Here is a 13,290-nt window from a genome sequence, read left to right as displayed (position 1 = left end):
ATGTACAGTACCGTCCAAAAGGTTGTAAACTTTGGCCGTTTTCAGTTGAAAATGGCCAACTTTGAGAGTGTGTCTAGGTAATTCTGATTGTCCCATCAATTAGATTTTTTATGAATTATACAGATCAAAAGTAGAGCTTCATTTTTGTAGTTGACAACTTTTTTTGTACGGACGCTCCCTCGAGAGTTATGGTCATTTTAAAGGGACAGCTCAAAAATCGCACTATTTTGTACTGAACTGGGCCGATTTTATGGAGATATTACTTTGTCAATACATAACTTTCTAGGGAGTGCTCGTACAAAAAAGTTGTCAACTACAAAAATGAAGCTCTACTCTTGATCTGTACAATCCATTGAAATTTTCTTTGATGGGACAATCAGTATGACCATGACCCACTCTCAAAGGTGAACAATTTCAACAACTGAAAACGGGCAAAATTGATTGACAACCGTTTGGACGGTACTGTAGGATAGGAGATAGTGACAATCAAAAGATGGGCTGAAAAGACTAACTAGGGAATGTTCTAGACGTAACTTGGCCTTTCAAATTGCCTCATATCCTATAAGGTACTTTTGAACACGCTGATTCAGAATATGGAATCCAATTTTGCTGAACGCTTCATTGAACTGAGATATAAGCATTTTAAGTCATTTCTAAGCCAAAAGTTGCATTTTTCAAGAGGCTGAAAATCAAAAGAATTGAGTCGAAAATTGATTTTCAGCCTCTTGAAAAATGCAACTTTTGGCCTAGAAATGACTTAAAATGCTTATATCTCAGTTCAATGAAGCGTTCAGCAAAATCGGATTCCATATTCTGAATCAGCGTGTTCAAAAGTACCTTATAGGATATGAGGCAATTTGAAAGGCCAAGTTACGTCTGGAACATTCCCTAGTAAGGAACGGTGTAACCAGACGTTTCAAAACCAAAAAATGTCAAGGTTGCGAATCGTCTGGTTTCAAAAGGTCTTCATCCCACACAACAAAACATATCTCACTATCTTTCCTCTTAATCGATGCCCACTTCCCACCGCCATCCTGTTGGATATCCATCCACTCGCCGCAGTCGAGTCCTCCAGGATGCAATCTCATATTGATAATTCTGAAAATTGGTACAATAACGTTCAATACCCTGTTACAACAACTAACTTCGGATCGAAGTCTGCAAATCTTGGTCGTCTCTGACCATCCCACTTCACGAAATTGAATTCCGAAATCATGTCATGTTCGATAGCAGTTCCCTTGGGTGCCGTTGTATACAAACATTTCAAATTTTGATAGGATTCTTTTGTTTTCCAACTTCTGATCATATATTTCCAGTCTTCGATATCATAGACTACATGGAACATGAGCAGACACTCTCCACCAAAGTTTCTCATTATTTCCGAACCTTTTTCGTCAATCTCCCTACCCAAAATCGCATCAAACTCATTATATGTTCTTTGAAACGCCAATCCTTTGATATCCCACAACTTTGAGTCATTTCCAAACGGTGGCCCAAAAAGTTTGGTGGCTAACCGTAGGCTATTCAGGTTTGGATGAATGGTCAGATAGTTCTCGAGTTCCTCCGTGACCAAATCATCTATTTTAAAACTTGTATCAGTGACATCCCTGATAATTCCAGATTGGTACATAGAATAAATGGAGTTGACGTGTAGTTGAACTTGTGGTTGGCCATGGAACACGTTGTTCATATGACTTTGAAGAAACTCCAAAGCTGCGGGCTCTTCAATGCAGTGTAACGCGCCGTTGACGTATCTGGAATAGTTTTATTTACCAAGTAGTCCAAAATAATGACTCACTTGTAACTTATCCCTCCTAGCTTCACAGGTGGAATGGATGGAACAAATTTCAGATTAGCGACATCCTGTGTTGTCCACTCGTATTGGTCAAACGCTACAGAAGCTCGGACAGAATTTTCATGAAATGTATATTTAATTTTCATTGGTTTTATGCTGAGACGTTGAGCCATTCTTTTCGACTTTTCAGAGCATAGACTCAACAAGAACACTTCTTGAAGTTCCAGTTGTTTCATTACTTCGATTTGGACTAAAGTTGGAAGCTTTAGAAATGGAATAGGCATTCTTGGACTGAGAATTAAAAGGGATTGGTAAGAATAAGGAGCGCAGAACTCAACAATTGATTTTCTGGGTGGGTGTGTGTACGCAGGTACGACTCGTTCTGTGTGTGTGTGTGCGTGTGTGTGTGTTTCTGTGTGTGTGTGTGTGTGTGTGCCTTTTCTGGTTGACCTGTTGGTAATTCCCAGGGGGTATTTTGACGCGAAATAGAAAGACAACTTTATATGATCAACCGGGATCATAAAATAAAGGCGAAGGTGAACAACTCTCACTTTTGGAAGAAGATTATCTGGAAGAAGATTCCATCTCTCACTTTTATAGAAACCAGCTACTCTCATAATGCTCAAAACCGTTGACGTGAACATTTGTTCAATTTTCTTTCAATTTTTCTCATTCTGTTCAAAAATTAAAAATTACTTCAGAACTGTTGTTTCTTTTTACTCATAAGCTGAAACGTTTTCTCATGTTTATGATTTGGTATGTATCCATATTGCTCAATGACCCCTATTATCTTTACAGCATCCAACACGTTCGTCTTATTATTATATTATTTATCAAACGGACCCCAATCATGTTATATCTATACCAGAGTTGCATGGAATTCTGACTTCCGACTTCCGACTTCAGTCATTCTATAACTGTGGAATTCACGAAAAGTATATTTCGCAGAAATACTTGGCCGTTTATACTATAAAACATAAGCTAACACATTTTATCTTCCTTTCAAGTATTTATTATAGGTTTAGTTATATAAGAAATATAAGTATAAAGAATAGAGTGAATAGAAGACGTTAAACATATACAAGCACTCCCTAGCACATGATCGGCAATAAGGGGAATCACATTGGTTTTCCGGGCGCTTGAAGTTTTGAAACCAATCATCCTGCTGAATCATTGCAATAGTCAATCGTTGTGTCGCATCAATGTGGAGAATTCTACGCACAAGGTCTGAAAATAACATACTTGCAAACGGGGCCGACACGGGCCGGCGCGTAACTCGCTTCAAACTCAATGTTATGAGCTGAAAAATATACCAAAATGTAGATCTCAACGAGTTCTATGTCCATGACCTACTACAGGCCGGATGGCTATTTGTTAATGTGCCGCGGGCCGGGCTAGAATGGTTTTTTTGGCCATTTGTAGCGTTTTTTGGCACTTTTTCCCGGCCCGTGACACATTACCAAATAGCCATCCGGCCCGTAGTAGGTCACGGACATAGAACTTGTCGAGATCTACATTTTCATATATTTTTCAGCTCATAACATTGAGTTTGAAGCGAGTTACGCGCCGGCCCGTGTCGGCCCGTTTCGGCCCGGTTGCCAAGTATGGAAAATAAGGAATGTAAAAGACAGTTCAGAATATAAAAGCAAATGAAAAAACATGTGACAAACACTAACCCATTCTCTCGATTGTGACAAACTCCTCATTGGTTCATAACGTCAAGCGCTGGTCCGTTGACATTTTCATGGTGACAGTATCCGCGACCATGAATGTCCATTGGAGCCCGGAAATCAATTGGTTGAAATATCCGTGAATCGTCTTCAACGTCCAGTATGACTCAGCAGGGTATATCGATTGGCATACTTCATGAAAATCACTGCATAGTCATTGACCGGGACAGTAGTGCAATGATGTTTGGATGCATTCTTTGGTTAGGGTCCTCGTGAATTTCAAGTTAATTTTTAATATTTAGAATTCAATAAGAATCAAGGAAAAGAGAAAAGGTGACCGGCCATTCAGTAGGCAGTCTGGAAGGCAGAAAGAAACATACTTGCAAACACGGGCCGGCGCGTAACTCGCTTCAAAGTGAATATTATGAGCTGAAAAATATACCAAAATGTAGATCTCGACGAGTTCTCAGTCTGTGACCTACTACGGGCCGGATGGCTATTCGTTAATGTGCCGCGGGCCCGGCTGGAATGGCTTTTCGGCCATTTTCGCGTTTTTTTGCCACTTTTTCCCGGCCCGCGGCATATTAACGAATAGCCATCCGGCCCGTAGTAGGTCACGGAGATAGAACTCGCTGAGATCTACATTTTGGTATATTTTTCAGCTCATAATATTAAGTTTGAAGCGAGTTACGAGCCGGCCCGTTTCGGCCCGGTTTGCAAGTATGGAAAGAAATGGGAAATCGTCGCTGGTATTAATCATCCAAACAGATAATTATCGTACTGAGATGCTTCAATATCCGCCGACACCACAACCATCACAAAACGGTGTTCGTGACTATACTGTCTTTTGTCGAATTTCATCATTATCACATGCTTCTCCGGGTTATTTGTCTCAAATCGTACCAAGGCGTCGGTTCTGTCGACACTGAAATTGTTTTTCAATGTGAAGAAATGCGCTCCAATGATAATGTCACTTACATTCTCAAATCGCCCATTCTTTCAACGAAATCGTCGATCGTCTCGTTAGACACGGTTCCGAAATTCAGTGAGCTACGAATGTTCACATCGATATCCATAAATTTCCGAGCAAAACCCACTCCTAAATCCGGACACCGATCGAGATGGAGATCCCAGTCTTTAGTTGATTCTAACTGTAATTATCATCAATTTTTATAGTCCTTAGAGCGAAGATTGCTAACTTACCGCTGGAAACGTGAGAAGTCTAGGGACAAGACGTTTTTTGAATTCCATTCTTGATATCCCGAATTTTTTCACCGCATTTCTGGCGCATTTTTCGATAAGACATAGGGGTACATAGCCGCGAAGTGTGTTGATTTGGTAAGGAGTCGTGGATTCGAGAGATTCCAGACATTTTATCGGGCAGCCTGTTTGTGAGTTATTATTATTATATTTGGTTTACACAAACACTCTTGTTAAAAATGACACAACTCGGTCAATCAGACAAGCTTAGAACCGCTTTTTAGCCGCTACAGTACCGGTCAAAAGGTTATAAACTTTATGTGTTCTCAGTCGAAATTGCCCAACTTTGAGAGTGTGTTATGGTTATACTTATTGTTCCATCAAATAGATTTTTAATGGATCATACAGAACAAAAGTAGAACTGCATTTTTGTAGTTAACAACTTTTTTGTACGGACACTTCCTAGAGAGTTATGGTCATATTAAGACGACAGCTGGAAAATTGCACTGAAATTCGATTTGGGGGAGAAATTACTTCGACAATATGTAACTTGCTAGGGGTTGTTTGTACAAAAAGTTGTCAACTACAAAAATAAAGGTCTACTTTGGATCTGTATAATTCATGAAAAATTTACTTGATGGAACACTCAATAATACCATGACACACTCATAAAGTTGAACAATTTCAACGGAAAACGGCCAAAGTTTACAACTTTTTGACCGGTACTGTAGCGCCTAAAAAGTCGTTCTAAGCTTTTTTGAACTGGAAAATACACCGAAATACAGATATCGGCAAGTTCTATGCCAATGATCTATACTAAGTTTTAAATGTTTATTTCACATACCTGCATGATGAAAAATGCTGAAATCATCAATGATGGATGTTTGAAGAATAAATGATAGCAACGGTACGAACGTCGCTTCCAATGTCTCTGCTCGGAAGACCCAACGGTATCCGTTCGTCTCCTCTCTGTCGAGAAACACTATCAGTTTTGTGTCTCCTTCCATTTCATCCCTATCGAGCTCTATCGAATGTATTGGAAACGTCTGGGAGTTCACCAAACGACGCTCCGTGTGACATGTGTTCCGGAGATGATATCTGGGAGTAATGTGTAGAAAAATGTGGAAATTCCCTTACTAGGGAAGGCCTCCGAGTGACCGTGGAGTTATGGAACGTGACATATATCATTGGAAAGCCGAGAAAACGCTGATTCCAAATATATACTTAGTTTGTGCCCTCGAGACCTGGTATTTGAAAAACACAAGGTCAAAGTTCTGAAAAATGACAAATTATTGCCTTTTTAACACGCGAAAATTGCAAAAAAATTGAAAAAAATTTTCACGTGTTAGAAAGGCAATAACTAGTCATTTTCCCTTACTTTGACCTTATTTTTCTCAAATATCACGCTTCGAGGGCAAAAACAGAATATATATTTGGAATCAGCGTTTTCCCAGCTTTCCAACGATATAGCTCACGTCCCATAACTCCACGGTCACCCCGAGGCCTTCCCTAGTTAATTATACTATACTCAATATCTTCAAAAACCCAAATTTTCCGTTTAAACAGTGCATAAAATGCCCTAGAAATCTGAATCAGAAAAATCGACCACCAGAGCCAGTTTTTGAGCATTTTCCCGGTTGTAAGTTTGCATTTCACAAATTTTCAAATGATTTTTGAGTATCATTATAAGAATTCTTAGGACTGGGCCCTGACAGCTATGATCATTATCGATTTTCTCACATTTTGTTTCTTACAGTAAGAAAAAGTGTAAAACATGGCCTAGAAATATAACATTAAAAGATCGGCCAGCTAAATCAATGCAAAAATTATCTTTCTCAAATTTTATCTTGCTCAAAAATAGATTTTTTGTGTTTCGATTAAGCACCGTCTCCCTTTAATTACCTTGATTTAAAATCCAGCCATTGTATACACTCCAATTTCATTTCCTCTGGAAGTAGATTCCATTTTTCGAATATTGCATCAGATTCCATCCCTCGAGTTTATAGAAATATAAATAACTAGCGTAGAAAACAGGCGATTCGATTCAAATATCCCGGATAGCCCGCGAGTGTGCAATAGAGCGTGTTTGCACTGTCCTCTCTTTCTTGTCGTATTTGCACAGCCTTCTGTTGAGACCGTCTCAAAGAACTGTGCGGAGTGCATTGAAAGGGCTCCGCTGGAGGCCGTGCTAACCGTGACTCCTCTTCTTTGGCTAATTTTTTGTTGAAAAGTAAGCTATTCATGGGATCTTTTATACTGTAACTAATTATCAATAGTCATTAATTTCAATTCTAATTTATTAGCCATATTCAAAGAATAGTTACAGTACTGGCCACAAAGAATGCGACAATTGCAGTTTTTAGTTGAAAATGGTCAACTTTGTGAGTGTGAGACGGCCTCCCTGATAGTCTCACAATATCGATTGTTTATGGAGTGTATAGATCACAAATAGAGCTTTTTTTTGTAATGGACAACTTTTTTGTACGAGCACTCCCTAGAAAGTTATGGTCATCTCAACACAACAGGTCAAAAATTGCACTATTTTACACTGAAATTGGTCGATTTAAGGGAGAACTTACTTTGTCAATACGTAACTCTCTAGGGAGTGTCCGTACAAAAAAGTTGTCAACTACAAAAATGAAGCTCTACTTGTGATCTACACACTCCATAAACAATCAATATTGTAAGACTATCAGGGAGGCCGTGTCACTCTCACAAAGTTGACCATTTTGAACTAAAAACTGCAAGTGTTGCATTCTTTATGGCCAGTACTGTATTCATTGGATCTTTTTTACTGGAACTAATTATCAACAGTTATCAATTCAATTTAAATTTCAATTTATTAGCCATATTCAAAGAATAGTTATAACAGTTCAATTCTATATTGCCCCATTTATTCCTGGAGTCGTTAGGACGGTCCACGCCTTTTTTTACATCTCGCCACTGTCATTTGCGTCGCGACGGCTCGTACTACATTTTTCATATTCATAGTCGGTTGAACACGTATTCATCATATTGAGATTTTTGAATTTCCGCCGACACCACAACCATCACAAAACGATGTTCGCGACTATACTCTCCTCTTTCGAATCTCTTCATTATCATGTGCTTCTCCGGGTTGTTCGTCTCAAATCGAACCAAGACTTCGGTTCTGTCGACACTGAAATAGTTTTCTAATGAAGAAAGTGCGCTCCAATGATAATGTCACTTACATTCTCAAATCTCCCATTCTTTCAATGAAATCACCGATGGTGTCTCTAGACATGCTTCCAAAATTCAGTGAGCTACGAATGTTCGCATCTAATTCCATGTATTTCCGAGCGAAACCCACTCCTAAATCCGTACACCACTCGAGATGGAGATGCCATACTTTTGTGGATTCTAACTGTAATTATCATACATTTTTATAGTCCAGCCATTCGCTAACTTACCGATGGTTGCGTGAGAAGTCTTGGAACGAGATATTTCCTGCCTTCCATTCTAGTGATTTCCAGATTCCTCACGGAAGCTCTCGCACATTTTTGAATTAGAGAGAAGGGCACAGATCCACGAAGTTTGTTGATGTGATACGGAGACGTGGATTCGAGAGATTCCAGACATTTTATCGGGTCACCTTAATCATTAATTTTAGCATACTTGCCGGGCTGAAACGGGCCGAAACAGGCCGACACGGGCCGGCTCATAACTCGCTTCAAACTTAATATTATGAGCTGAAAAATATACCAAAATGTAGATCTCAACGAGTTCTATGTCCGTGACCTACTACGGGCCGGATGGCTATTCGTTAATATGCCGCGGGCCGGGCTAGAATGGCTTTTTTGGCCATTTTCGCGTTTTTGGAAAATTTCTCGGCCCGCGACATACTAACTAATAGCCATCCGGCCCGTAGTGGGTCACGGACATAGAACTCGTCGAGATCTACATTTTGGTATAGCTGTCAGCTCGTAATACTCAGTTTGAAGCGAGTTACGCGCCGGCACGTGTCGGTCCGTTTCGGCACGTGTTAAATTCACCATGAACCCCTCTGTTTAAGGGGCGGAGCATATACATACCTGGAACATGATAGATGAACAAGTCATCAATCATCGCTGTCTGAAAAATGAACGAGAGCAAAGGCACGAGTTTTCTCTTCAGTCTTTCCCGTCGAAACTTCATCCTAAATCCTCTCTCGATGCTTTCGAAAACTGCCAATGAAATTGGGCCATTCGTATCGAGCTCACTAATTTTCATATCACGTTTGTAAAACTTCTGAGAGTTCACCAGACGACGTTCGCTATGACACGTGTTCCGTAGGTTGTATCTGAACAATATGATAATCTGTTTCGGGCGGTGCATACTCTCTAATAGTAGTTGATATTTAGAGGTGTGTGGACAAATTTGAATTCAAAAAATCGTTGATAAGTTTCCTAACCCTGCAAATAATGGGATTGTGCTAGTCGTTGACAGCGAGTCAGTTTCTGCCCATGCCTTATCAATTTTCACACTTTTTCTGCCTAACAGTAAGTAACCAGAGTAAAAATTGCTGCTGGCCTTGAAATCTAACATGAAAAGTTAGATCAGCTAAATAATAATTGCAAATATACAATCTTTCTTATAAAAATTGCCTCTTTTTGTGTTTCCACTAAACTCCGCCTCTCAGAAAGCTGTAATCACCTCGTTTTGAAATCTAGCCACTGTATGCACTCCAATTTAATTTCCTCTGGAAGTAGATTCCATTTTTCGAATATTGAATCAGATTCCATTCCTCGAGTTTATAGAAATATGAATACCCAGCATAGAATGAGTCGAGTCGATTCAAATATCCCGGATAGCCCGCGAGTGTGCAATAGAGCGTGTTTGCACCGTCCTTTCTTCCTAGTCGTATTTGCACAGCCTTCCGTAGAGGCCCTCTCAAAGAACAGTGCGGAGCGCATTGAAAGGGCTCCGCTGGAGGTCGTGCTAACCATACTTGCAAACCCTGCCGAAACGGGCCGACACGGGCCGGCTCGTAAATCGCTTCAAACTCAATATTATAATCTGAAAAATATACCAAAATGTAGATCTCGACGAGTTCTATGTCCGTGATCTACTACGGGCCGGATGGCTATTCGTTAATATCTTTATTGGAACTTTTTCCCGGCCCGCGGCACATTAACGAAAAGCCATCCGGCCCGTAGCAGGTCAAGGACATAGAACTCGACATTTTGGTATATTTTTCAGATTATAATATTGAGTTTTCTCTTCAGTCTTTCCCTTCGAAACTTCATCCTAAATCCTCTCACGATTCCCTCAAAAACCGCCAATGAATCTGGGTCATTCGTATCGGACTCACTCCCTAATTTTCATATCACGTATGTAAAACTTCTGAGAGTTCACCAGACGACGTTCGCTATGACACGTGTTCCGTAGGTTGTATCTGAACAATATGATAATCTGTTTCGGCCGTTGCATACTCTCTAATAGTAGTCGAGATTTAGAGATGTGTGGACAAATACAGCATAAAACATGTGTAAAAGGCCCAGCTCTGGACTTTTGTCATTTCTGTCTGTTTTAGGTACATTCAGTGTAGATTGCAATCCTTTATTATCCCGGTATAGCAAGGACTTCCCGTCCTTCTCCCGCACCAGTATAGAATAGAAACTAAAATGTAAAGGGGAAAAGGGACTACGCCCCGCTAAGCCGAGAGCGATACGTCATCTCAATCGAGAGAGAACCTGAGGAAAAGAGAGAACAGACAGGACAGAGACTGGATATTTCTCATAAAAATTTGAAATCTGGCCACTGTATGCACTCCAAGTTTCCAAATAGTTTTCTGCCGTTAAAATCGGTTTGCGATCATTTGAATACAAATTTTTCAAATTCTATGTATTACAATAGCAACAGTTGCAGGAAAATTATCGTAAATGCTGGGCGACGCAATCGAGTATAAAAGTAGCAATTATAACGTCAGTAGCGGCACGAATGTTTTGGAGACAAAGGGCCATCACGGAATCACATGGTAAGTCATATTTTTCATCAAAAAATACCTGAGAATAGAACAAAATAATGATTGGAAGGTGTCTTTTTTTCAGTGTCTGGAGCGGAATAATGAATTTCGACTCCAATCAAATCGATTTCACATGGAAATTTGATTGGGATGAGCTCAATAGTCAAGGAGTCGATGAGATCACTGGACACATTACTGTCTACTCTTCGTATAATTACTTCGCCGCAAAAAAAATTGATGTACAACTGACAGAAAATAATCAAGCATTCACAACGCAAGTTCAAGCTCCACATGGTTACGATGAGGTCAACTATCACTATTCTCTCATTCCTCATTATGCTCCTGAAAAACGAGATTACGACAAAATGTTTGCACCATCCGATCAGAATGATACTATTCTGGTTGTTGACGGAAAGAAGCTTCGGAAAGAAGAAATTTACAGGTCGTTTGAAAGTGGCGTCTCCAAAGATTTCCCTTGTTAGACTAAAAAATTTAAAGTTCAATCAATTGGTGAATATGCATTATTTTAAACACTTTTACTCCAATTTTTTTTGGGCCGAAAGTTTGTATCAATTCTCTAGAATGGAAACTCTAATTAATTTTTCTTTTTTTTCCAGTTCCTTTCCTACCACTCCGAATACTTCCGCGCTCTATTCTCATCGAATTTCAAAGAAGGACAAATGGATGAAATTCCGATCGGAGAAGTTTCATATGAAGATTTCGCTCTACTTCTCAGCAGTTTCTATCCGAATCCAGTGTTTCCAACTGACGAAACTGTCGAGAAACTTCTGGAACTGGCTTGCCGTTTTCTGGTTTCTTCAGTTACTAATATCACCGAATATCATCTGATGAACAATTCAAGAATTAATAATGAGAAGATGTTGTGGATGGCTGATGAGTATGTGATGCCAAAACTTCTCGAAAAGTGTATTCGTGGACTGAATACAGTGGAGAAAGCGAAGAAATTGGATCAATCTCCGGAATATAAGAAGTTGTCGGATAGTACCAAAGCGAAAGCCCTCGACCGTCTTATCAAATTGTTCTAATTATCAATTTATTTGTTTTATCTTGTCAAGATTTGTGTAATTAAATCTTGTTTTCAACTGTTCCCTTGATAAATAACTTTTTTCAGAAGAAAATTGTGCTGAAATTCACTCACAGGGGTGCAAAACGCCAGGTCACGTAAACGCGCTCCGCCTCACAGCGGTTGGCACGGTGCCAAAAAAGGACTTGGCTGAGTGCCAAGTTCAAGTTTAGCGTGTGTTTGTCGTATTTTTCAATGAAAAACGCGACGCACACGCAACGCGACTCGGCCGGTAAATTCAAAGCTTTTCGTTGCGGACCTTACGCCTCGCACCCCTGTGTTCACTATAATTCACTGAACTTCCAGAAAATGATGACGAATCTCAAAGTTGAACTTCTCGGCCTCGAAGTATTGTACATATAAGGAAAGACCAACCCCGAAAAAAGTCACAAACCGTCAATCTTTTGTGATGTAAATTTCCGGAAGTCCAGCGTCTTTTCTAGTGTCCTTCTGTTTGTCCAAATGTCCTCCCCCTTTCAACTATTGTCGAAATAAAAAAAGTGATACCCGGTGTTAGCGGACTTAGTGCTAATTTTAATAATTTTGCACTAAGTCCGCAAACACCGGGTATCACTTTTTTTATTTCGACAATATAAACTATAAAATCGACAGTATGCCACTTGAAAATCTGAAATTTCAGTGGTTCAGAATTGATTCTGAAGCCTGTAGATGTAGAGAAAGTTATTGTTATTTTGAAAAAAATTGAGATTTTTTCAAATGAAATTTTTTATTTAAAAAAAACGGATAAAGATTTCCGAGTTGATCAGCATAAGCACCTTCAGAATATGATTTTTCGATGACGTCATGCTTTTGGAATTGACTTTCGACGTGGAAAATTGCAGAAAATCGAGCAAAAACGACGAGAACAGCGGAAAAATTAATAAATTACATAGTTTTTCATGTTTTAATAGTATTTCACTTTGAATTAACTTGAATTCATCATCTTTTGTATGTGCTTCTCACAAAACTGAGTTTATTTATCATTTTTATGTTAAAGAATTCTAAAAATACCATTTTATGCTTAAAATTCTAAAATTTGATGATATTTTACAACTTTTAATGATTTTCTCAATATGTTTTACAAAAGATTTAATAGAAAACCGTCTATTTAAAGTTAAAACCCCTTTTCCTTCTTTTCTTCCCAAGAAAACCCGGGTTCCACCCTCCCTCGTAAATCGACACAACGACACAGTTGAAACAAGTGTTACCGTAGTTGACCGCATTTCGCAACGCAATTAAAAATGCTTGCACTGCGTAATTAATTATAATATTGCTATTAAAAAATTAGCAATTAAGTCTATTTTGTTTTTCGACAAAAATGTTTCAGAAAATTACATTAAAAACAATATAATCAAAGAGTACTCATTTTGTGGGTCTCGCCACGAAATCTCCCAAGGCACTGGAATTCTCTTTTTGAATCGGCGCCATTCGGTTTTGTTCGAGAAAACGTCTTGAATCTCCGAAATTTGTCTTTTTTCTCAGTTTTTCTTGGTTTTTCGATGGTTTTGGAGTGAAAAATCGATTCCGGAGCGTTCAATTCACCCGAAAATCGATAATTTTCTATCAAAATAGGGGC

The 13,290-nt window shown here is 39.2% G+C and overlaps 3 protein-coding genes across 3 annotated transcripts; all 3 read right to left on the bottom strand.

Annotated features, from left to right (window-relative positions):
- Window positions 1-932: 932 nt before the first annotated feature.
- On the bottom strand, window positions 933-2,079 carry GCK72_004063 (uncharacterized protein; the record flags this gene model as incomplete). The annotated part of the gene is made up of 3 exons (XM_053724436.1): window positions 933-1,098; window positions 1,146-1,754; window positions 1,799-2,079. 3 exons carry the CDS (start codon window positions 2,077-2,079, stop codon window positions 933-935), a joined length of 1,056 nt encoding a protein of 351 aa, XP_053588630.1.
- Window positions 2,080-4,221: 2,142 nt separating this feature from the next.
- GCK72_004062 (uncharacterized protein) lies at window positions 4,222-5,672 on the bottom strand (the record flags this gene model as incomplete). Its single annotated transcript, XM_053724435.1, has 4 exons — window positions 4,222-4,390; window positions 4,444-4,616; window positions 4,669-4,850; window positions 5,510-5,672. The coding sequence occupies 4 exons, from the start codon at window positions 5,670-5,672 to the stop codon at window positions 4,222-4,224; spliced, it is 687 nt and encodes a 228-aa protein (XP_053588629.1).
- Window positions 5,673-7,650: 1,978 nt separating this feature from the next.
- On the bottom strand, window positions 7,651-8,751 carry GCK72_004061 (uncharacterized protein; the record flags this gene model as incomplete). Its single annotated transcript, XM_053724434.1, has 4 exons — window positions 7,651-7,825; window positions 7,878-8,050; window positions 8,097-8,278; window positions 8,718-8,751. The coding sequence occupies 4 exons, from the start codon at window positions 8,749-8,751 to the stop codon at window positions 7,651-7,653; spliced, it is 564 nt and encodes a 187-aa protein (XP_053588628.1).
- Window positions 8,752-13,290: the final 4,539 nt, after the last annotated feature.

Source organism: Caenorhabditis remanei, chromosome II (genome assembly GCF_010183535.1).
Source record: "Caenorhabditis remanei strain PX506 chromosome II, whole genome shotgun sequence".
Lineage (NCBI taxonomy): Eukaryota > Metazoa > Nematoda > Chromadorea > Rhabditida > Rhabditidae > Caenorhabditis > Caenorhabditis remanei.
This window is presented reverse-complemented; position numbering and strand designations above follow the sequence as displayed.